This window comes from Haliotis rubra, unplaced genomic scaffold, assembly GCF_003918875.1.
Source record: "Haliotis rubra isolate DU_JTF1 unplaced genomic scaffold, ASM391887v1 Scf166, whole genome shotgun sequence".
Classification (NCBI taxonomy): Eukaryota; Metazoa; Mollusca; class Gastropoda; order Lepetellida; family Haliotidae; genus Haliotis; species Haliotis rubra.
In genome coordinates, this window is record NW_025765625.1 from 848,682 (window position 1) to 871,716 (window position 23,035).

Consider the following 23,035-nt stretch of genomic DNA (forward strand, 5'->3'; position numbering starts at 1 on the left):
CTTGCCTCTGAGAAAACAACATTTGCTTGATATTTAATTTTGGTTATTATGTAATCTGAAATGTGTGTGTAGAAATGATCAATATTTCATATGATATTCTTCTAAATCTTAACAAATTTGAAAATCGCTGTGTGTCCGAGAAGAAATTCAAAATGAAAACCATGTAAGTTATTGCCACTGACATGTAAACTATTGTTGTTTTCTGCCACCAGGTGGTGCTCAAGTCAGCTGAGCGTGGCCATGAGTATGAGGAGATTCTGGTAGATGCCAACAGCGCCATTGCACAGGATATAGCCTTTGACCCGAAGGCTGAATACATCTATGTTATGACAGAGACAAACGTGAGTAACATTTGAACCCCACTTCTGTACATTTGTACTGTATTGTTCTGACTGTGATGTAGGTGAAGCCATGATGTATTGGTCATCGGTCAAAGTCCACAAGGTGATTGTTGGTGTGGAATCCTGTTTCCCCCCCTTTCATGTCTGCCATCACCATACCAATGTTCAGGGGTTTCTCTAAAGCATTAAAAGTTGGAGACTTTGCAACACTTTGGGATTTTGTGTGACATTAAGCTGATTCGCAGTGATATTTCTGGAAAACTGTGAAAAGTGGCTTTAAACCAAACTCACTCACTCACTCACTCACTCACTCACTCACTTGGGATCAGTTTCTCGAAAAGTTTCCACAGATCTTACCTCAGGCAATAACAAACTGTAATAGTCCAAGCATACTTCTTTACTCACTCACTCACTCACTCACTCATTCGGGATTGGTTTCTAGAAAAGCTTCCACAGATATTACCTCAGGCAATAACGAACTGTAACAGTTGACCCACATTCACTCACTCACTCACTCACTCCTTAGAATGCTATAACCCCCTGCTGACCATTAGTTGTCCTTTAGTTATGACCTTCACCTTGACTTATGGTAATTGCAACAAAGAGATTGCTTCATGAAGAGAGCCCAGGTTTTGTTAGAGGTAATAAGCTAGTGATCAGGTGTCCCCAAGACAGAAGAATATAGTAGTACTTAGAGAACAACTGACAGTATTCCCTGGCGGTTAGCATCTTGCCGGCTGCCATCATCCATCTGTGGAGATGAGTTTTGTTCTATCTATAAATTCTTAAGTTCTTTTCTGACAATATCTTTATATCCCAATGAATTGTTACATCTGACCAAATATGTCACCAAAAACTTTATCCACTGTGAAACATCTGTCCAGATTCAGTGTGCATTTAATATGGTATTATGTGAAAGTATTTAAATCACTATGTTGCTTCTTCATGCTCATTGAAAACGTATCATATGGTGTGTCAGTGTTTCCTTGTTCGTTCCATTGGTGTTGTTTTACTTCAAACAATGTTAACAAAAACAGTAAACGATAAACTATCACCCATGCCCACTCACTCACTCACTGAGTTCTCACTCACTCACTCACTCACTGTGTTCTGAATCGGGAACTGTTTCTGGAAAAGCTTCTACTGATATTACTTTAGGCAATGATAACATAAACTGTAATAGTTGATCCTCACTCACTCACTCACTCACTCACTGACTGTGTTCTGAAACGGGAACTGTTTCTGGAAAAGCTTCTACTGATATTACTTCAGGCAATGATAACATAAACTGTAATAGTTGATACTCACTCACTCACTCACTCACTCACTGTGTTCTGAAACGGGAACTGTTTCTGGAAAAGCTTCCACTGATATCACTTCAGGAAATGATAACATAAACTGTAATAGTTGATCCTCACTCACTCACTCACTGAATCGGGAACTGTTTCTGGAAAAGCTTCCACTGATATTACTTCAGGAAATGATAACATAAACTGTAATAGTTGATACTCACTCACTCACACACTGTGTTCTGCAATGGGATCACTTTTTAAAAAAACTTCCACTGATATTACTTCTCTCCATGATAGCATTAGCTGTAAAAGTTGACGCACACCCTCCTTCCTCTCTCTCTCTCTCCCTCTGTCTCTCTCTCTCTCTCACTCACTCACTCACTCACTCACTCTGTGCTGTGACACCCAGAAGTACATCATGCTCACTTCAACCCCTACTTTTCAATCAGTCCTAAGTGGATTCAAACTAATGACTTAATTTCAGTTGTGTGTCGGTCGGCAGGTAATTCTGGAGTATGTTAATTACACACACTATTTTCGTGCTGATGCGTCTTCCGTGGATTTATCCTAAAACCACCAGGCTGTAAGTTGGGTGGCAGGGCCTAAAATAACTGACAGCTTTTGAAATCGTGCTTCCTTCTCAATTAACTGGTAATTTGTTTGCTTGTATGTTGGATTGGTAGCTAATTATTGGCGCTAGACATCAGTGAGAAAAATCAAGGTGTTTTCGCAATGTGGACCTGACCTCCTTGCCAATGTGTGATGTTGTTGTTGCAGGTGACGAGGCTGAAAGTGCAGAACTGTCTGAGGTTCGGAAGTTGCAGTGACTGTCTCTCGGATGGGGATCCATACTGTGGATGGTGCTCACTGGAGAAAAAGTAAGACATTGAATAAAAACTTTGTGGTCAGTTTCATTATCAGTTGCATCATGGTCTTCAGTATAAGTTTCATCATCAGCTTCATCATCAGTTTCATCATCATTTTCATCATCATTTTCATCATCTGTCAGTATCTGTTTCACTTAGCTGGACATGTGAGATAGCCTTCATTGCCCATATTTATGATGAAAGGGTTAGTGGTCCAAGTGTCCGCTTATATTACCTAAGTTCTGGGTTCTACTCCCACGTGAGTACAATGTGTAAAGCCATTCTGGTGTCCCCATCAATAACACTGCTGGATTACTGATGTGAACTAGCCCTTAAATGCACATGTACATGGTTCAGGGGTCCCATAAGTGTTTCCTGAACATTGAAGTTATGGGTTCAACATAACTCATTGCTCATGAATCCTGCATCATCATCATCATCATCATCATCATCATCATCATCATCATCATCATCATCATCCCATGATGGAAAACTGAATCTATATGGAAGCCTACTTGTAATCTGAAGACATTCAATAAGACCCCTTGACCAACCGAACAGAATAACATATTCATGACCATATTAGTCATGGTCAGGCTTTGTAGGAGATTTCAATCTGGTATTAATCTATCCAGAGTTAGTCGGCCACAAAACAGATCCAGACAATGGCTTGGTCCTCTGTGTATTGTCCAGTCCTCTGGCAAATGTCATCCTGATTCATGGCGGTCCGGCAGGTGCCCTATCAATGGTAGGCCTATGTATGGGACATCTATCTTCATCACGAAGGTTGGGAGAGTGAGTCACATGCGATAACTGATTGCCCTTTTATGAATGTGCCATTTTGGGGAGAAAAGTATAAATTGTACACGCTTGCACAGCATTAAGCGATATACAAGCACTGGGACATAATGCACAGGATGAAGAGTGTCTTGGGGCTGTTTAGTCAGTCAGTTTGATTGGAACTTCTTTAATGTTGAATATGGAAGTTAACGGGTAAAACCTCATTAACGAGGGGTTAATGAGAGTTGGGAGGAAACTGGAAGGGTTTGCAATTTCCCTTCCGTGTAATCAGCAGGACTAAGCAACTGTTGAATATCTTTTGGATGAAGCTCTGAAACTTTAAATATTTAACAAATTGAAAGTAGCTTCGGCAGATGTTTGGGAAGCAAGCAGATGTGGTTGCAGGGATGGAGGTGTTAGTTCTGCTCCATTTCATGAGATGTGAGCTCAGTAGGACCTTAAATGTATCGCCCTGCAAACTCTCAAGATGAGCTTTTTTCAAATTGATTTTCATGTTTTTGGCGATCTTTTGTGATTCTCTGTTTGGGCACCACACAAAACACATTGCCTGGTTTATTTGGTTATTTAGAATGAATAGAAAATCAATGTTCACGTAATTGTGAAAACTGACTGGTTTTGAAACATCCACTATGACCTTCAAAATGTCCTTCAAATAGTCAATATTTGATTCCTCACATATGTCAATTACCAAGTGTTTGTTTCCGATCCCGGTGATACATCACTAAAATGTTCCAAATGTATATATGGATGTACACAAAACTTTATGAAAGGTAGATTTCAATCTTTAATAGCAAAAATCTTCGAGGTTTGAAATTGTTTGTACTTGTCGATCAATTGTTGTAAGGATATTAAATATCAACTAATGGATTATACGCTGATGTCGCGGTGGTGCTCTGGTAGAATACTAGCTCGAGGATAAATCATTCAGTAAATGGAAACATAACTTCAACAGATAACATATTAACAGAATTTTCAGATCATCAGTCTGGGAATTGACAGCAGACATTTATCGGTGAAAATATGAGCTCTTGCCGACATTGTTGACGCTAATGAGACAATTTTAATTAATGATTTTCTTCTTATCTCTCAATGTTCCCAGTTAGCGAGTGAGGCAAGCTTATTACATTGATTAACATAAATACCGGGAATAGCTATGTTAATAACTGATGAATACTTTGACGACGGAATGTTTGATCGAGGCTATATTGAGATAAGGCCATTTTGACAAGAGTGCTATATATTTTATTTAGACTCTGAAAATGCCAGCCGTAATTCAAAATTTCTCGATGGGTTCACATGACACTTTCATTATCCAACATTGTAAATAATTAGGCATTTTAATTAATTAATGTCTTGATTGATTTTACTAATGACTTCTTCCAAGCACACCTGAGGTTTTGTTAGACTAACCGTAAATTAGAGAAATGTTTTGAAAGAAGCTGCTCTTTTAGTCGTGATTACTGGAGAGAATTAAGTCTTTCGATGTTGGAGTTATAAATCTCTGTCTGTTAAATCCATACAGATTTCACTGGGACTGATTTAATACTGCATAACTGTTCATTGTTCGAAAACAAAGGTGACTTGTTGAATGTTTCGATGGTATAAACATATCAACTCTGACGTAGAAGAAGCATTGTTTATCTTTAAGAAGAATTATCGTAACAAAAAAGCTGACTTGGATGGGTTAAGGTATTATGGAATTGAGTGATATGTGAATTAACAATGACAGCAGTTATCTCAAAACATCCATCTTGTTTTAAGGATGAGACTGTGTTTGATTTAGTGGACATAGTAGATATAAAAATTCTGTTTAAAACTTTGTAATTCTCCTAGTCTTATTTTTAAGAGATTAGTTTTAGAGAAGTAAAGAATGTTAAAACATGTTTTAATGAACAGGCATCTTCAAGAGGATATATATATTCAATTGTTAAATTGTTGCATTTGTGACTTGACATTGGTTGCCTCCCTGATAATAGCCTAATGGATAAAGTGTTTGCTCAACATATCGAAGGTCTGGGTTCAATTCCAAATATTCTGTAAATGAAGCCAAATTGCCATGTCCCCGGCTATTGATGGAACATAACACTAAGAATTTGATAAGACCTCACTCACTCACTCAACTCACTCCACCAGCCTGGCAGCCAATCAATCAAATCATTGGTACTTGACCTCCAATGAACTTGTTCAAAATTGATTTTTTTACTCTGACCCCAATCCACGAGACTAGAAGTGGGATTGATCTGTCTTGTGATAAAATATATACAACTCAATTACTTACACATACATCCTTGACCATTTGTGCCAAGGGTGGTTGTCATGGCAACCAGACTTAACACACTACACTGAATAATGCCTGTTCTTGTGAGTGGAAAATGACATTATTGTGTTAGAGTGTTACATACAGTGAAATTGCATTACTGGGTATACCATTCCTTGTTGAATCATCTAGGTCAATGTCAATGTTATATACAGCGATTCTGTGTTAATCCGGGTGCACCAATAATTGTAAAACCATACAGATTATAAACCTCCCATTTGAGGATGAAATTGTGTGTGACAATTGATATTTTTCTTGTCCATATCAGGCGGTTGGGTAGCCTAGTGGTTAAAGTGTTCACTTTACCCAGGTTTGATTCCCCATATGGGTATGATGGGAGAAGACATTCCTAGTGACCCTGCTGAAACATTGCTAAAAACTGATTAAAAACTCACTCACTCACTCATTTTCTCATCAATGATTATTGACTGAAAACAGCAGTGCAGGAGAGGTATTAGACTAACAACTAGTCTCTGAAATGAACATATTTTACTGAAAAAAGTTCATAGTAAAAAAAAATTATAATATAATGAAAAGGATCCCTGAGACTTTAAGAAATCTAGACTTGCCACATTTTGAAGACTTGCGTGGGCTTTCTTGGATATATTTGCTTCAGGGTCTGTACGACAGACTAGAGAGGTATATACTTTCCTGATAACATTTAGTTTCATCAATGTTTTAGCTACCTTTGAACAATATATGGTTGAAATATACAACTCCATTTAATTTGATAAAAGGAACCCCAGTGAGATGGATGATAGGGAACCTGAACCTGTGGGGAAAATAGACTTGCTTGCAAAATATGATTCATGGATTGTGAGACACACTGCATGTATGGTATGGATTGTGAGACACGCTGTATGGTATGTGAGTGCAATACATCGAGAGGGTGTGGGTTAATCACCACAGATGTCTTAGAATTTCAATTACATCTCGGTAAAACTGTATCTGTTAGAGCCCCAATATGGCTTCAGTGGGTTGGTGCAAGCTTCTGGGCAAAAGAAAGTATACAAAATAGAAATGGCTAATCGATAAGGATATATTTGGCATAGGTGTGATGGTTGTGGTTCAGACCTTAAGTTTTGCAACTGTTTACACTATTGTAACATTTGATAACGTCTATGCTGTTTTGAACAACTATAAGAGTTCTATGGATATACTTCTTTTTTATTGTTGTAAGCTACGTTCATCATACCAACTTTTGAATGCCACTTAAAGAAGTTATAATATTTTGGTCAAATCCAATTTTCAAGTGAATACTTTCTTTTGACTAGTAGTGTATGTATTATGCAGTTAGCAGCCTAGAAGTCAATCCAATTGTATTGGTGCATCGTTCAGAACTGAATCATTTATGTAGAAGGTATGGGTATCAGTTTAGCTTGCTCAGCATATGCCACAACCTTGGACGAAGGTTTAAAAACCCTGGAAAAATCAATATAACCTGTCTTAATGGGTTTCTTTGCTTCAGTGTATTTACTGTGTTGTGGGTTGTGTGAGGAGGTAGGGGACATGAGGACTATCTACAGCTTCTCTCCATTAATGCCTCTGGAAGATTAAGTCAAGTCATGTTCTCGGGACCCTTAGACATGGAACTCTTGGACATCTGTTGGCGTTGACATAAGCTATGAGATTAATCCCTGACAAGGCCACATTCAGCTTGGTGTGGAACTTGAACATACTTCTACAATCTGAGGGGAAGAGTCCTTCCTTCATCCAATATTTGGTCTTGAGTTATTATTGTGAATCCTACTTGAATATTTTTTTCCTGAAACTGGAACCATGTAATGGTGTACTGGAGGATGGATATTTGTAGAAGTGGTACTTAAACATCCCTTGTCAATACTTATTCACACGACTTTTCAAATTATCCAGTTTGATATGAAATAAAACATGACATATTTTTTTATTTCATGGAAGATAATTTTGGCTGTCTTTTAGACTAATTTATGTCATGTATCTTCTTTAACAATTTCTACAAAAAACGTGGGTGGCACTGTGCTGTAAGGTGCAGGAATTCGCTGTGTAGAGTTGTATCCCTTTGGCATCCTAATGACAGGTTTGAATCCCGTATAGGTTTGTCAGCACCATACCTGCATTCATGGTCTTACCAAATTGGTCAATGTTTGACACCTGCATCAGTTCTGCATTTCCTATTCCACCATTGAGCTGCCATGTCATGGTATAGCTTGATTATTGTTTAAATCAGAGTTAAACCCGACTCACTCACTCACTCAGTTCTGTTTCCAGACATCAATACTATTAAGTGTAATTTTTTTTACTTCATAATGGAAATTAACATGGTAATGCTAATCATATATCATAATTACAATATCTTGGGTCCATTCACTGACCAGATGACTACCGTGATTTATCCACTGGCAACACAGACAGTTCCTATAATGGAAATCTGAGCATGAATTGCAGCAATCCTTTAATAGACGTTATCTGCTACTGCCAAGGCAATAAAATACTGATTGTGAATGTGGAATTGTGGGTAGCTTGTGCTTTCCCTTGTTGAGATAGGTTTTATGAGACATGCGTCAACATGCAGACAATGGCTGAAACGATGTTATCTATTTCACCGTCTGTTAATGGTAGCGAAATAGTATAGACACACGTATAGAATAGTCAGACGAGTCCTCATGCATATTTGATTCAATGTCATTGAATATCCTCAACAAATGATTATTTTTACGCATGTATTTTTTTTTTCGAATTTGAACTCAATGGTGTTTGTAATGATAGAGAGTCTCCACGCCTCGGTTGACCTGTTCTGTATAAAAGAATGATAAATTTGAACACTTCTGTTCATCTGTCGCGCCATATTGTCACGGAGCCCAGTAGATAAAATCAGTCTCGTGCTGTGTCGATCCTTTGAGGACAAGTGTTTGATGGTTGTGGAAGAAAATTAAAAATTTACACGAAATGTTATGATGTTATTGAAGTGATGTGTTGGGATGGAGATTCCATCTCTGTATGAATAATCATCATAATTGACGTAGCTTAGTCAGGCTGTGAGATGGCACGAGGGAAATGGCCGTGTGTCAGTATCGTGCTGTCATTGTTCAGAGTTTAATAGGAGAGCATATGCAACTGTCAAGGAATTGTGGATTAAATCTTCATCTGGTGATTATTTTTTTAGTTTGACTGAAGTAATATAGATCGTTTTGTCTCAAGGGACCTAATGACCATTTACTAAATACATTGCCAGTATGTTAATGCTGATTTGGCGATGGCAGTCGTTTTTGCAGTGTTGTAATCAATGTGTCATATTGATGACACGCAATCGTCAGTCATCAACTTCCTCCTCTTTGTCATTATGGCAGGACGGGGGGGTAGCCTAATGGTTAAAGCGTTGGCTCGTCACGCCGAAGACCAGGGTTCGAATCCCCACATGGGTACAATGTGTGAAGCCCATTTCTGGTGTCCCCTGCTGTGATGTTGCTGGAATATTGTTAAAAGCAGCGTAAAACCAAATGACAGTTTGTCATTATGGCTTAGGGTGGTCCTGTGGTTTGAGTGTTAGCACATCAATAGTTTGATTCTGTTATGAATAAACCTACGAAAGTATGTAAGGCCATGTCATTCAAAGTAGTTTTATATGTGGCGGTTACTTTTTTTCACTGTATTTTTTATTCTATTTGTTGGCTGAACAAATGATCAATCGCTTGTGATTATTGGGTAGTGTACACCTGACTGGATTGCAAAGGATCATCATCATCATCATCATCAGTATCATCATCATCCCATGATGTAAAATGGAATCTATAGGGAAGCTCATTTGTGATCGGAAGACATTTGATAAGACACCGTGATGAACCGAACAAATTGATATATTCGTGACCATATTGATCATGGCTTTAGAAGCAGATTTTAATCTGGTATTAATCTATCCAGAACTACATTAGTCTACCACAATACAGATCCAGACAGTGGAACATTTACACTCACCATTTTAGATTTCACTCACCTTGTTCAATACACTGAAAAGGAAATAAATTTAAGGTTACTTATGAAAAAAAGTAATCAGTATCATCATTCAATTATTTAAAAAACAGACAATATCAGGATGGAGTCTGAAGACATCTGTGTAGGCAGTGTTCGGCTAAAAATAACCTGGTGTCTGGAAAAGTTATTAATTAGCAGTAATAAACCCCAGTTAGAGAAGTGTCTCCACCCCTAGGATATTATTGACCTTTTATCCCCTACTCCCGTGTAATCCCAAAGTGAGGCTAGCATTCCTGCAGAAACACGGACAGCCAAGTCGGCAGTGTCAAACGATGAATTACTTCATCAGAGGCTTATGTTTTATTTATGATCTGTTAAATATCCTTGAATATTTCATTACTGTTTTTGCGATGATGCATTGGAATTAATGTGAAGATTCGGCAACACAAATGGGACTCCTGAAATATGTTTAAATGTTTGGAACCTACGATGTCAAGATGTTATGTGATAAAATAGATGTTTATGTTCGTTTGAGATGCTGTACAGACATGTTTATTGTTTTACAGGGAAATTTAATAGAAATTTGAAAAAGTATATTGTAAAAACAGAAAGTTTAGCAAAATCTTAAATCTTGATTATCGTTTAGACAGTATTTTCACACTGGGTTATTTTGTCGAGAAGGTTTTAAGGGGGATCTTTATTGCAAATATGAAATAAACTGTGGGTGGTCTTAACTGTAAAGTGTGTTGATATTTGAGGTCCCTTGGGCCACATGGAAGGTGTTGTTGACTAAACTGTGGATTGATTGGACACAATGTCTGGCCTGGATGGTAATGTGTCATCAGTGTACACTGACTGGAATCCTGCTGTTCAACACTGATATAATTTGCCTCGCACATTCTAGTCTTAATTTGTCTTCAGCAACCCATGCTTGTGGTAAGAGGCGACTAACGTTCAGGCTGACTGACTTGGTTGACACATGTCATCGGTTCCCAATTGCGTAGATTGATGCTCATGCTGTTGATCACTGGATTGTCTGGTCCAGACTCGATTATTTACAGACCGCTGCCATATAGCTGGAATAGTGCAGCGTAAAACTAAACTCACTCATTCACTTAATTTTTGACAGACTGATGGATAATTGGTCATTGTCTGGAAACAAAATTCACTCACTCGATTCACTATATGTGTGAGTGCTGTCTTGAGATACTGTCTGTCTTATACTGAAATTTATCCAATATCTGGGGCGGCGGGGTAGCCTAGTAGTTAAAGTGTTTGCTCATCGCCCCGAGAACCTGGGTTCTATTCCCCACATAAATACAATGTGCGAAGCCTGCACCTGTCCCCCACCATGATATTGGTTGAATATTGCTAAAAGCGGCATGAAAGTGACAAACTAACTATTAAATGTGTCTTGTATTACAGATGTGTACTGAGAAGCAGCTGTCCGAACTCCGAGGATCCATCGATGGCAAGATGGCTGCATGGTCGGGCCAATCAGTGCATCTACATCACAGAGATCTCCCCCAAAACTGTCTCAGTCACAAAAGTGGAAGAGGTCAGTAGTATTTACTAAATTTCATATTTAATGTAAACTTGCCCTTGTACCTGATGTTCCTGATCGTTCCACGCCAGTCGTATCTATGTTAAAGTGTTGTTTACGTCATCTTAGCGAGGCTTTGAACCTGGAGGTATATGGGTGTTGTTTGTTCAGGATGGAACCTGGAGGTACTTTTGTAGGGTCAGTGTTAGGTCATACATTCTTTTAACCTACTTGGGTGGTGGGGCAGCCTAGTGGTTAAAGCATTTGCTCGTCACACCAAAGACCTGGGTTTGATTCCCCACATAGGTCCATTGTGTGAAGCCCATTTTTGTTTCCCCCACTGTGATATTGCCGGAATATTGCTTGGAACGGCATGAAACTAAATTCACTCTCTCACTAAGATCTGCATCATGTTGTCTTTCCTCACCCATCAACGGAGAGCGGAAGGTCGCGGGTTCGATCCCCGACCGCGTCATACCAAAAGACGTTAAAATATGGTACTTGTTGGTCCCTGCCTGGCGTTCGGCATTAATGGGTACAACAAGGACTGGTCGGCTCGGAGTCAGTATAATGTGTCTGAGTGGGGTATTCATGCTTCACTGCGGCATGGTATCTCAGTGAGCTAGCACTATAAAACCAGCTTAAGTCTGGGCTAGTACAAGCAGCCGCACATACACATACACACGCATGCACGTCGTCATATGAGCGAAATATTCTCAAGCACAACGTTAAACCCAATTTCACCTCACCTCACCTCACCTCACCTCACCTCACCTCACCTCACCCATCAAGCAGACATGTTGTGATGTAATGGAGATACTGAAGCAGATTTGGAACCAACCCACTTGTTCTGTTGCAGCTGCATCTGACCATCCCACAGCTGCCGATGACCAGCACCTACAGCTGTGTGTTCCAGCAACTCAGCTGGAGCTCCAAGGCAGAGTTCTGGTACTTTGGCGCCAAGTGCATGACGCCCAACTTCACCGATCTGGGACTGTCACTCGGAGACAAAGGTAAGAGCTTCCCACACAGTTAGAACATATGTTTCTGTGTAGAAGATGCAAGACCCAAGATCCAAGCTCAACAAGCAACTCAAGTTCAAGGGTAGTGTTGAGCTGAAACTCCTAGTTGCGATATGCTATGTCAATGTAGCAGGGTGTAGAGTCATCCCATAGATGACATCGCTTCCTTGTCAGCTTGCTGACGGGTAAGCCCTTTAGTCATGTGGACAAGATGTCCGATTTCAGATCAGAAGGCCCGCACACACACACACACAGGGGTGGGTCACACACACACCCCCTCATTTGTCCTGAAAGTTTATTAAATGACCATTGAAACTTTGGTGAAAATGTGGTGTGCACCCTCCCTTTTCTCAATAGTGTGCAACCCCCCACCCCCACCCCCCCTTTCTCAAAAAGCTGTATCCGCCACTGGGCCACTACATCAACATGTATAATATGCTTAGTATATTTAGTGTAATACCACTAGACGTATGACGTCTTAATGGTTTACAGTTATGATGTCACAGTGGTAATACCTCTGTCGCAATGGCATTAGGCCTTGCTTGACTCGTTGAAAGCTCAGAGTCATCACACTGTAGGCAGTTTCTATCAGTTTATGTTGGAGAGTAATAAACAGAATACTAAACTCGCTCTTTCTCGTTTGATACCAAATCATGAACTCGTTTAATAAAAATGGTATTCCACGGAAGGTCATTTATCAGTATTAAAAACCTCTGGACCATCTTCGCAACTCTTTTGGTCTTCCCAACTTAAACTAAGTCAAGGAACAACCGGTTACCTTACAATGCTAACAATGGTTCATCTGTCAGGCCATACAAACCGATAAACTACAGTAATATGTCATGTGAATCAGGTGTACATGAAAACAATCAATATACTTCTCAAAAGAACTTACAGAACACCTGATTGTATCATGTTACTAAAGATAATTTGTCATGCCATTCCAAGATATTAACATGAAAGAACAGGAAGAGAAACATATGGACTGACATCTTCTTTATTGCAGTAGACACGACGTTTCGGTGTAGATGCCACATAAAGAAGTTTTTATGTTTGACCTTTGACTTTATGGGCTAGTATACATAGGTCAGTAATAGATTATCATCCAAGTCCATATGATTGCTTTTACTACAGGATTTTCATAGTTTTGTATTAAATAATTTGATTATGGCCAGTAAAGGGTATCTTGTACTTAACAGAAACAGAATTAGTATTAGAACTCCTGTCTTCTCCCCCTTAAAACTATAAATCACAGACATTATGGCTGAAAAAAATAATTTAATTTCTGTTGTGTTTTGTTTCATTATTCTAAAGGACAGGCTGCCGATAAGTGTAAAAAATTGGTCAATACCTCCATCCATCATAGGCGACAGACGGGGTTAAAACAAGCTACCCTGTCAGAGGGTGTGACGATTCCGGAACGACCATCAAGTCCGGCATCTGTCAGTCGTTCTATCTTCCCTCGGTGTTGCAATACAGACTGTCACAATCCTACCACACACTGTCAGTTCCTCACAAAAATATCTCCCTGTCACAAGACCCTTGTGAAAATATTGCATGCTGGGAACTTGTTCAAAAATAGCCACTTGTCACTGAAACAGCGTGCAAAGCTGCAGGCTCTCCTGGTGTCGAGTCGGCACTGGAAGATGATGAATTGAGAGGGCATACACCAGAGACGAAAAGTGTTTTGTCTATTTTTGAATGGTGAAGGTGTACTTCCTAGAGACTTGCCTTCATTGGCGTGGGCAATAAATGCTTGGTGCCAAGTCGAGGCATAATGGTGGTCTCAGCCAAAAACAGGTTAGATGGCTGCCAATTTAAACTTGGTTTAGTGCAATTGAATCAAAATGTTTGACACCATCCATTTGGAGTTGATTTTACCGTCTTGTGCCAAAGCCAAGATTTAGTGTCCTGGAGTTCTTCAGAGTGTTAACACTTCTGTGGAGTGTTGTCAAGACACGATTAAACCTAGCATGACTAAGGCACTTTGAAAAACATAAAAATATCATCCCAGACTGCATATTTTTATATAAAGCAATAATAAGAAATTTAGGGGTGGTGGGGTAGCCTAGTGGTTGAAGCGTTTGCCTGTCATGTCGAAGACACAAGTTCGATTCCCCACATGGGCATAATGTGTGAAACCCGTTTCTGGTGTCCCTGCTGTGATATTCCTGGAATATTACTAAAAGTGGTGTAAAACTAAACTCACTCACTCTTGGAAAAATATTGCTGAAGGCTAAACCATGTGAGCTCGCTGATGGCAAATCTCTCAGCTGTTGCAGTATTTGCATATCACTTCCATCTATCATTTCTATCCAACGTATGCTGATAGCATGATGTGCCAATAGTCAGGAACTGAAATAATTTATGCTTCCTGCCCATTATTGTCCCGCTTGATCAGTGTAATAACATCTCAAAAACAGTTATGTGATACTGCCATCTGCTTCCAACACAATATATGACCTTCAGAATATGGTAAGCAGCACTGTCAGCCAATTGTTTCCTCTCAAAATGTTCAATGTTGTTGATTCATCACACCTCGTGACAAAGAACACGCTTACATTACATATTGGCCCAACAGCTGTGATGGTTTTAAATGCATGTATTAATTATAAGTGTGATGTGCAAATAAATCAATAGTTATCGTGCGTGATAGTTTTTTTATTCTTGTCATTGAATTGTAACTAGATCCACTGGTTTTAATAATATCTCAGTTTATAATTTATGCTTCTGTTTGGTACAAAGCTGGACGTTTTAAAAAATTTGGTTAACAAATCCTAGACTATGAACAATTTATATTTGACACAAAAATTAAAATTAAAAGCGTGCATATTTCATTCTGCCAACCAGAAATAACTTATGTTTAAAAATATTTACAGTCGTTATCAATATGAATGAATTATTTAGAACACTATCATCACAACAAACAAAAAAGTCTTTTATCTCCCAACCCTACGTTTATCGTACCTGCTTAACATTTTGAGGAAATATGAAACAATGAAAACGTATTATTCACTGACTTACTGACCTGGATTTCAGCACAAAATATATAAACAAACGAAAAAAGCCTGTCCTGATAGCTGAGGAAGTTCCGGGTGAAACTTGACTTGCGTACAATCAGTTATGTTGAGTGTCAGAGATAAAGCTGTTTCTTTATGGGCAGACCGATGTTGTTGAGATTCTGTGTCTTATCAGGGAGCCCTGACTATCTGGGGCTCTTAATGCATTATCAGTGGCAATAAAATACATTATCTGGTGTAGATACTAGAGCTCTGTGCTATCTGAGGCGGTAGTTTATTCAGATGCATCCTCATTCCTGTGAAACAGGTGGTTGTAATGGTATAAATTGAATAATATTTTGAAAATTAGCAGGATGTTATGGTAAATAATTTAATGCATCATAATGCATAGAGATAAGTGAATGGGATTGCATGGTGCTCGGGGAAAAAATTATTTTAGTTTAATATTGATGAGTATAGGAGCAAGGATTTGAAACATTTGATTATTTTTTTTAATTTAATTTAATTTAATTTTTTTTTGACGTCACTTTGTTATTATCAAAAGACATGAAAGTAAATTCAGTTAGGTCATGTGACCATTTGCTGAATGGTTTGTAGATATACTGAACAGAAAATGTTAAGGATCATGACTGCTTTTGTGGATCTGTTCATGACATTATGTAGTCAGTTTCTCTTTGAAATAATATCCCCCAAATATTCAGGATCCCACAGTTTATTTGTTAAGTATACGAGCAATGTATATGGTAGGAAATGTTTTACAAAATACTAATTCTCTGTTAGTAAAGAGTTTTCCATAACCACTTTGATAATTATTGATTCTTGTCTGCCAATACTGAAATCTGAGAGGATTCTGTTTCGGAATTGGTCCCTTGACTGTTGTTCATGATATCAATCACTAGGATTATCTGTCCAAGACTTTATTGTTTACAGACTGAGGTCAGTCATACAGCTGAACTATTAATGAATGTGGCTTTAAAAATATGAATGAAAGCTAATTATGGGGTTTCAATGGAAATATATCCATTACATGCATGTGTTGAGTTTGTATGTCCCACAATGCATTGTAACACAACTCTATGACCCAGATAGGTGTCACATCACAACGATGAGCGTCATTACAGGACTAGTACATGAAAGACTTGGTGGTATATCACAGTGTAAAACCATACCCTCTCATGTTGCAGCCTCCCAAACTGTCACTCTGGCCCTCAACTCCAGCGAGACCGGAAAACTCTTTGTCACCAGGAAGTTCACCTTCTACAATTGCAGCAACTTCAAGACGTGAGTTGTCTCCCCTTATGTTTCAATTCCAAAATTATGAAACTATAAATTCTCAGTGTTACTGAAATAGTTTCTAATATACTACTCCACTTTTATTAGGGATCTTTGTTGGATTCGATGATACACTAATCATCAGAATGACGAATAGTGAGCCTTATCAAAAGTTGAGTAGTTTTTCTAACTGGAATAATGGCATATTGATAAATGTTTTCAGTATTCTCCAACCTGTTTTAAATTAAATCGTGTGGGGGTGTCCCTGTACGTTTCACTGCCCTTTGTCAACAGGATCTTATTTGGAGTTCTGTGTTGTTGATATTGCAGGTGCTCGTCCTGTGCAAGTTCCCCGTATGTGTGCGACTGGTGTATCTATGAGAACTCCTGTCACCACAACACCCTCCAGTGTCAACAGGGCATCATCCGGTCACAGGCAGTAAGTAGATGACCAACCATCAACTTAATCTCATCATTTCTTGGACACCCCCCTGTGGTCATCTGGCTCAAAGATGTGTCCAGTATCCATTTCTTGTAAACATTTTCTCCCAAAATTGACATTTAGCGGCCATGATGGTGATGAGAGTGGCTAGTATTGGCATGACCATCTTTGACTCTTCAGAGACACAGATAGCACAGTGGGTTATGGTGTGCTATTCACTGTCCCTTAGTGATCAGTAAGTGAGGATCAAGGGTTTGAATCCCATTATAATCCTTGGTTTGTCAGCACCTTACATAGTTTTTATCAAAGTGTTAAAAATCTGCATCACAACTGGATTTCCTCACTCACTGAGAAAATATTAAGTTTTATTTGCACAATTTCAGTGAACTATTTTCTTCAATTCCCAGAGCACCTTGCCAGGTAAGCGCGGGGCTGTCCATTGCCCACGGATTGAAACCAAGGTCACAGACAACATCTATCTGCCTGTTGGAGTCCGCAGGAAAGTGCTTCTCAAGGGATACAACTTCCCACGCCTCGGGGTGAGTCGCCTTTATCAGAGCCAAGATTCTTATATCAGGAATGACATCTTACTTGGAATTCCACAGATTTGGAATCCTGCCCATAAAAATGTCTGTAAATCTTTTAAATTGTTCCAGTTTCCAAACCCAGACCCAGTGAAACATTTTTAGCAATCGTCACCCCTCGAGAAAGCAACTGCGTAACTATCAGATAGTTGGAGCTATTTCTGAGGCAGCAGTTCTTTATTCACTTAAAACCACATTAATTTCTCTGCTGTGTTTAGTCTCTTGATAATAGACTTGTAACATTCTGATAACAAGAATCTTGTATGTCATCGTGTAGACTTCAGGGAATATTTTTTGTGCTTCCAGTCAACGTTTGGTAACTATGTGTGCGAAGTGGACACAGGGTCTTACACATACAAGGCAGCGGCTGAGAGACTGGACGATACCCACATCACATGCGACATGCCAAAGGTGGGCATATTCTTAAATATTGCTGACTCCATAGTGGAGACTACTTCACCAACAAGTCCTCTAAGAATAGACTTTACTAAGCATAGATAATACTTCCATATTGACTTGACTCATACATATGTCCCTAGTATCTCATACAAAGTAAGAGCTGCTATATTGGGACTGGGTGGTCTGTTATGGGTGTACCCTGGGATATTAGTATTCTTTCAAACACTGTTTTCCCGGCAACTACTCAATAATTACTTACAGGCCACAGTTGTCTATTGACAATATTGCTAACCCCAAAATAGCATATATCTTCTTATCAGACATTGATCACAATGCATCTTTTAATATATTTTTATATGCATGACAATCATAATATTTGTTTGGTGTGTGAATGTTTAAGGGTGCTTTGTCTTAGAATATGTTTTATGTTTTAGGAAATAGTATCTTTTAAATGGTAATGTGTTTCAGATTGAGTATGACCAGGCCCAGGGTAAGCTTGAAGCCCTCATGAAGGTCTACTGGGGCAACAAGTTCTACCTGGAGACAACGACACCCCTCATAGGTGAGCCTAAAACTTACAGTCGTTAACAAGTCAAAGTTTTTAGAATTTATTATCACTGAATGATTCATGGTTCCAACCAATTTAAGGATGTTGCCATAGCCCTGTGATCAGACATGGTGTGCCCAGGTTCGATTGCCCACATGGGTACAATGTGTGAAGCCCATTTCTGGCGTCGCTCTGCAGTGATATTACTGGAATAATGCTAAAAGTGGCGTCAGTCAGTCAGTCAGTCAGTCGTACCCTGACCATGTGTGGAAAAATACTCAGGATATCACAGGATTGTCTGGTCAAGATTGGATCATTAGTAACCTGCCTTATGAAGTTTGTATATTAGTGCAGTATGAGTTCTAAACAAACCAATTTACTCCTGTCCATCTTTCCCCAGCCACGGTGTACAAGTGTGACGTGTTGGCCAACTACGAGTGTGGACTCTGCCTCAACCTCAACTACACGTGGGCGGCGCTGGAATGTATGTGGTGCGACAACACCTGCAAGTACAGCCCCAACTGTAACTCACGATCAGTGTCCTCCTGTCCAGCGCCAGAAATAACTCGGGTATGTACTCAACGACTTGGACTTTCTGGTTCTGTCTTAGCCATTAGGGTGCAGTTGTCCAAAAAAACTAGTGCTTTGACTGTCGTATGCCATATTAAGGTAAGGGAGTTGCGATCACCTTAGTGTAAGATTTCTTTGTACAACAGCACCCAGGTCCTATTCAGCAGAGCAATGCCAGTACTACTACTGTCGTAAGTCAGTGTTAAAGTTTAGGAGTTTCAATCTTCTTCGCGTTAAAATTGCATCATGGGAAACGCACAGGATCCTGTTCAATGAAGTGATCTATGGCTGTCATAGCTCTTTGCTGTAAAATGTTTCTTTGAACAAATTGTTGTTGTCCGTTGTTATTGTAATGTAGTCCTGAAAGTGGTGTAAGACCTTTCTCATGCTCTTAGAATGTGAACAGCTCTGATACTGTTCACTCTTTCACTCACTCATCCACCCACCCACTCATAGATGTTCAAATTGTGTAGTCTTAACTCCCATTCCCTGCGATCGCTCTATAGAATGGACCCTAGATCTAAAGGATGTCTTGCTAAATGCTGACTGACTGTTCAGCTCCTGAACAAATAATATTCAATCAAGCAGAAGAATCTCTTTACAATCACTGTCAGGAACACACCTACAACATGCCAATAAATGCTCCCAGAGTTGACATATCCACAATTATCTAGAATTCCTGTTTTCTAATTCCGTGATGGGCAGAAAGACTTGTCGGACACACATCCTGCTTAAAATTCCAAGCATATCTTTCCCTTCACTTCAAACCATTAATTCCAGGACAGATCTGAGCTTTTGTCTTTGAACATGCACCTATAGGAGATTGGCTCCCCACATAGTGACACAGTCTGGAATATCTCACAGCACTGACATCAATAGGATTTCCGTCTGCTGTCTCCCAACAATATTCATTAATGTCCTTTGAAACTGTGCACAAGAAATAAATTGAGATTAAAAGGCATGCAAATATCTCGCCCAGGTTATCAGGGTGTAGTTAGGATCTTCTTTCCAATTTATCATGTAACATGCTGGTGTATGAATAATGAAATATGGTTGATAGTAACAGCATGAAGTAGACGATGCGTGTGCTGGTCCGACTTGTTGCCGTTAACGAGGCGGGTCCAGTTGGGAGGGTTACTTATGCAGACGTGACATCAGCCATTATAGGCATGTTTGCAGACAGAGATCTTTGCAGATGACTCTGGGTTGTTTCAAGAGTACTGTTGCTTCGCTGCCTGGATTAACAAGTAGTCCTGAACTGTGTACAGATGTTGGCGTCTGCTTCAGCGTTTGCTTGCAGTGTAGTGCAGTGGTTAAAGTTTTTGCTTGACAGTTTGAGAGTAGGTTTTATTGTAAACGTTGTGTGAAGCCCGTTCTTGGTGTCCCTTTCTCAGTCTATAGTGAATCGGTACAAAATGTATTAAAGTGCAGAGTTTCTTTTTGCTTGACAGTATGAGAGTGGGTTTATTGTCCACATTGGTTGAGTGTGTGAAGCCTGTTCTTGGTGTTCCTTGCATTAATGTCACTGGATGCTGCAGGGAAAGACCCCTTTTCTCAGTCTATAGTGAATCGGTACAAAATGTATTAGTTAAGAGTTTCTTTTAATACCCTGTTTCACTTGCTCACACTGTATTTCAGTCACTGACACTGTCATCACTAAATTTTCCATCCTCACCCAGGCCCTCACTTCTATTTTTTTATTCACCCAGTTTTATATTTAGTCACTCTTATAGAATAGAATAGAATAATACTTTAATGCCTTTTCAGGAATTTGTGAATAATACAATTTTAATAATAATAATAATAATAATAATATAATTATTTACCTACTCATTGACTCACTCACTCGCCCACTCACTCCTAGACTAACGCAAGTCTCTGAATATATATAATTTTGATTGTAACAGATAAACCTGTTTAATTTGAAAAGGAGCCCCAGGGAGACAAGAGGAAATCTACACTTGCTTCATTTAGGGCTTTAGCATTGCAGGGAAGGCTTGGCTGCGAGAAAATAATATGGTTCAGGGACTGTGAGACAGACTAACTCACTCCTTTCTTCATTCGCTCACCCATTCTCTCCTCATTTAATCACTTCCTTCCTCACTGACTTCCCCAGTCACTCACTCTTCCTTTCTCAATCAAACATCAATCAATCAATCAATCAATCAGTCAGTCAGTCAATCAGTCATCTAGATGTTGCAAGAACTAAGCTGCCTGCATGCATGTCATCACCCCCCTACATCATCAATTGTCATTTATGTCATCAACCTCTGGTTTGAGATCCAGAATTACTGACATACCTCATGAAATGGCTTAAATATTACACATGTCACTAACTCACCTGCAACAGTTAATAAGTTCTGTCAAATTTGAATAAAAGAATTTAAGAATGGTTGAATATGTTTTTCAGGTATTTCCGTTATCGGGGCCCATACAAGGTGGAACAAACGTTACCATCGAGGGAAGCAATCTTGGCTCCACGTTTGAAGATATTGAGAATTCTGTATTCATCGCAAGTGTCAAATGTATGCCATACCGCCATCTCTACTCTCCATCAAAGAGGTAAGAAAAAGACATTCATTCAAATCTTTGCCGATTACAAAAAGAAGCCATTTAAATTGAAGCGCCTTATCAGTTTGTCAAATTGTATATTGACCAGACGGATTGAGGGATATTTTTTCTCGGAATAATAAATTACATCTGTCATGAAAATGAGAGACAATATTTCTGCATTCGTTTAAGCAGAATTCTGCGAAACTTCATATGTCAGTTTCTGATCAATGTCTTTATATGCAAAAGGCAACATATCAATTTGAGATCATTGAAGAAAATATTGCAATATTTTAAAGGAACGGTTTGTAAAAAATACACTCAAATGATTAGTTCCGAAACAGCTTTTGTGTATCTGCCAAACATGTAATTTGTCCATTGGTTTGACAATGAAATTGCCTTGCGCTGCCCCTGTAGTTTTGAAATGACTTGCTTGTCATTTAAAGAATATGATGTTTTGTCTGAATACAGCTGTGTAGTGTTTGGGTTTTGACACGGGCGTTTTGATCAGTTGGTAATTAATCTACGGAGGTTGGACACATTTGTTTAATGTTGCCAAGAAGGGATTGTGGGATGGCCGACCAGTGTACGCATTTGTTCGGCATGCAGAAGGGTTCAATTCTCCACATGGTACAGGATTTCAGAGAAAGACTGACAGCTATTGTCTGGGTGAAATGAACAGTAGATGGTCTGAAACAGGGAGACATGGCTTGAGGCTAGTGATGCCCATATCATGCCCTCACTATTATATTGCTGGAAAAAATGATAAAACTGCTGAAAACTACACAAACATTGATATTGTATGTAGATTATATTATTTCACACAAGCAAAATAATTCAATCTTCAAACTTTTCTGATAGATGAAGTATTTAAAGTTCAATATATATTATAAACAATTGTCCATTTTAAGGCTTGTAATTATTGGTTTCTTCCAGAATCGTGTGTCGTGCCGATTGGCGAGGTCAGGTTGCTGAGGGTCATGTGACAGTGAAGATCGGTGGCTCTGAAGCACAGTACGGCAAAGCTACGTTTCACTATCAGGTACACACTAAGACCAATGTAGACACTAGGTACAGGATCCATCCTCGGTTAACAAGGGTAATTCATCATCTAAGTAGCCTGGACAGGTTCACCATACCTTTATAACATCACATCTCATTTTTCAATCTCGGTGTAATTTTCTGGAATAGTTTAGATTTGCAAATAACTTTTGTAAACTAATATGTGGAGCTTGTGGTAACAGGAGCAGATGAGGATGTCTTTATATAACAAGAATAGTAATATTATCAATTATTGTTATTGAATGCAATATTCCTTGCTACATATTTTCTGGGACATAACAATTACTTTGGTCAATGGGTGGTGTGGTAAGTCTAGTGGTTAAAGCATTTGCTCTTCATGCCAAAGACATGGGTTCGATTCCTCATATGGGTACAATGTGTGAAGCCCATTTCTGGTGTCCCCTGCCATGATATTGCTGGAATATTGTTAAAAGTGGCATAAAACCATACTCACTCACT

General features: G+C 39.1%; 1 protein-coding gene across 2 annotated transcripts in view; it reads left to right on the top strand.

Moving 5' to 3' along the window:
• LOC124272088 (plexin A3-like) overlaps nt 1-23,035 on the top strand; it is a 69,102-nt gene that overhangs the window by 18,433 nt on the left and 27,634 nt on the right. For both annotated transcript variants that reach the window (XM_046707231.1, XM_046707232.1), the window contains exons 3-14: nt 213-341; nt 2,411-2,511; nt 10,991-11,123; nt 11,968-12,121; nt 16,335-16,431; nt 16,753-16,861; nt 17,272-17,403; nt 17,755-17,859; nt 18,316-18,409; nt 18,795-18,964; nt 21,375-21,526; nt 22,451-22,556. In XM_046707231.1, the coding sequence (XP_046563187.1) occupies nt 213-341; nt 2,411-2,511; nt 10,991-11,123; nt 11,968-12,121; nt 16,335-16,431; nt 16,753-16,861; nt 17,272-17,403; nt 17,755-17,859; nt 18,316-18,409; nt 18,795-18,964; nt 21,375-21,526; nt 22,451-22,556 (1,482 nt within the window). The remainder of the gene's footprint in view (nt 1-212; nt 342-2,410; nt 2,512-10,990; nt 11,124-11,967; nt 12,122-16,334; nt 16,432-16,752; nt 16,862-17,271; nt 17,404-17,754; nt 17,860-18,315; nt 18,410-18,794; nt 18,965-21,374; nt 21,527-22,450; nt 22,557-23,035) is intronic.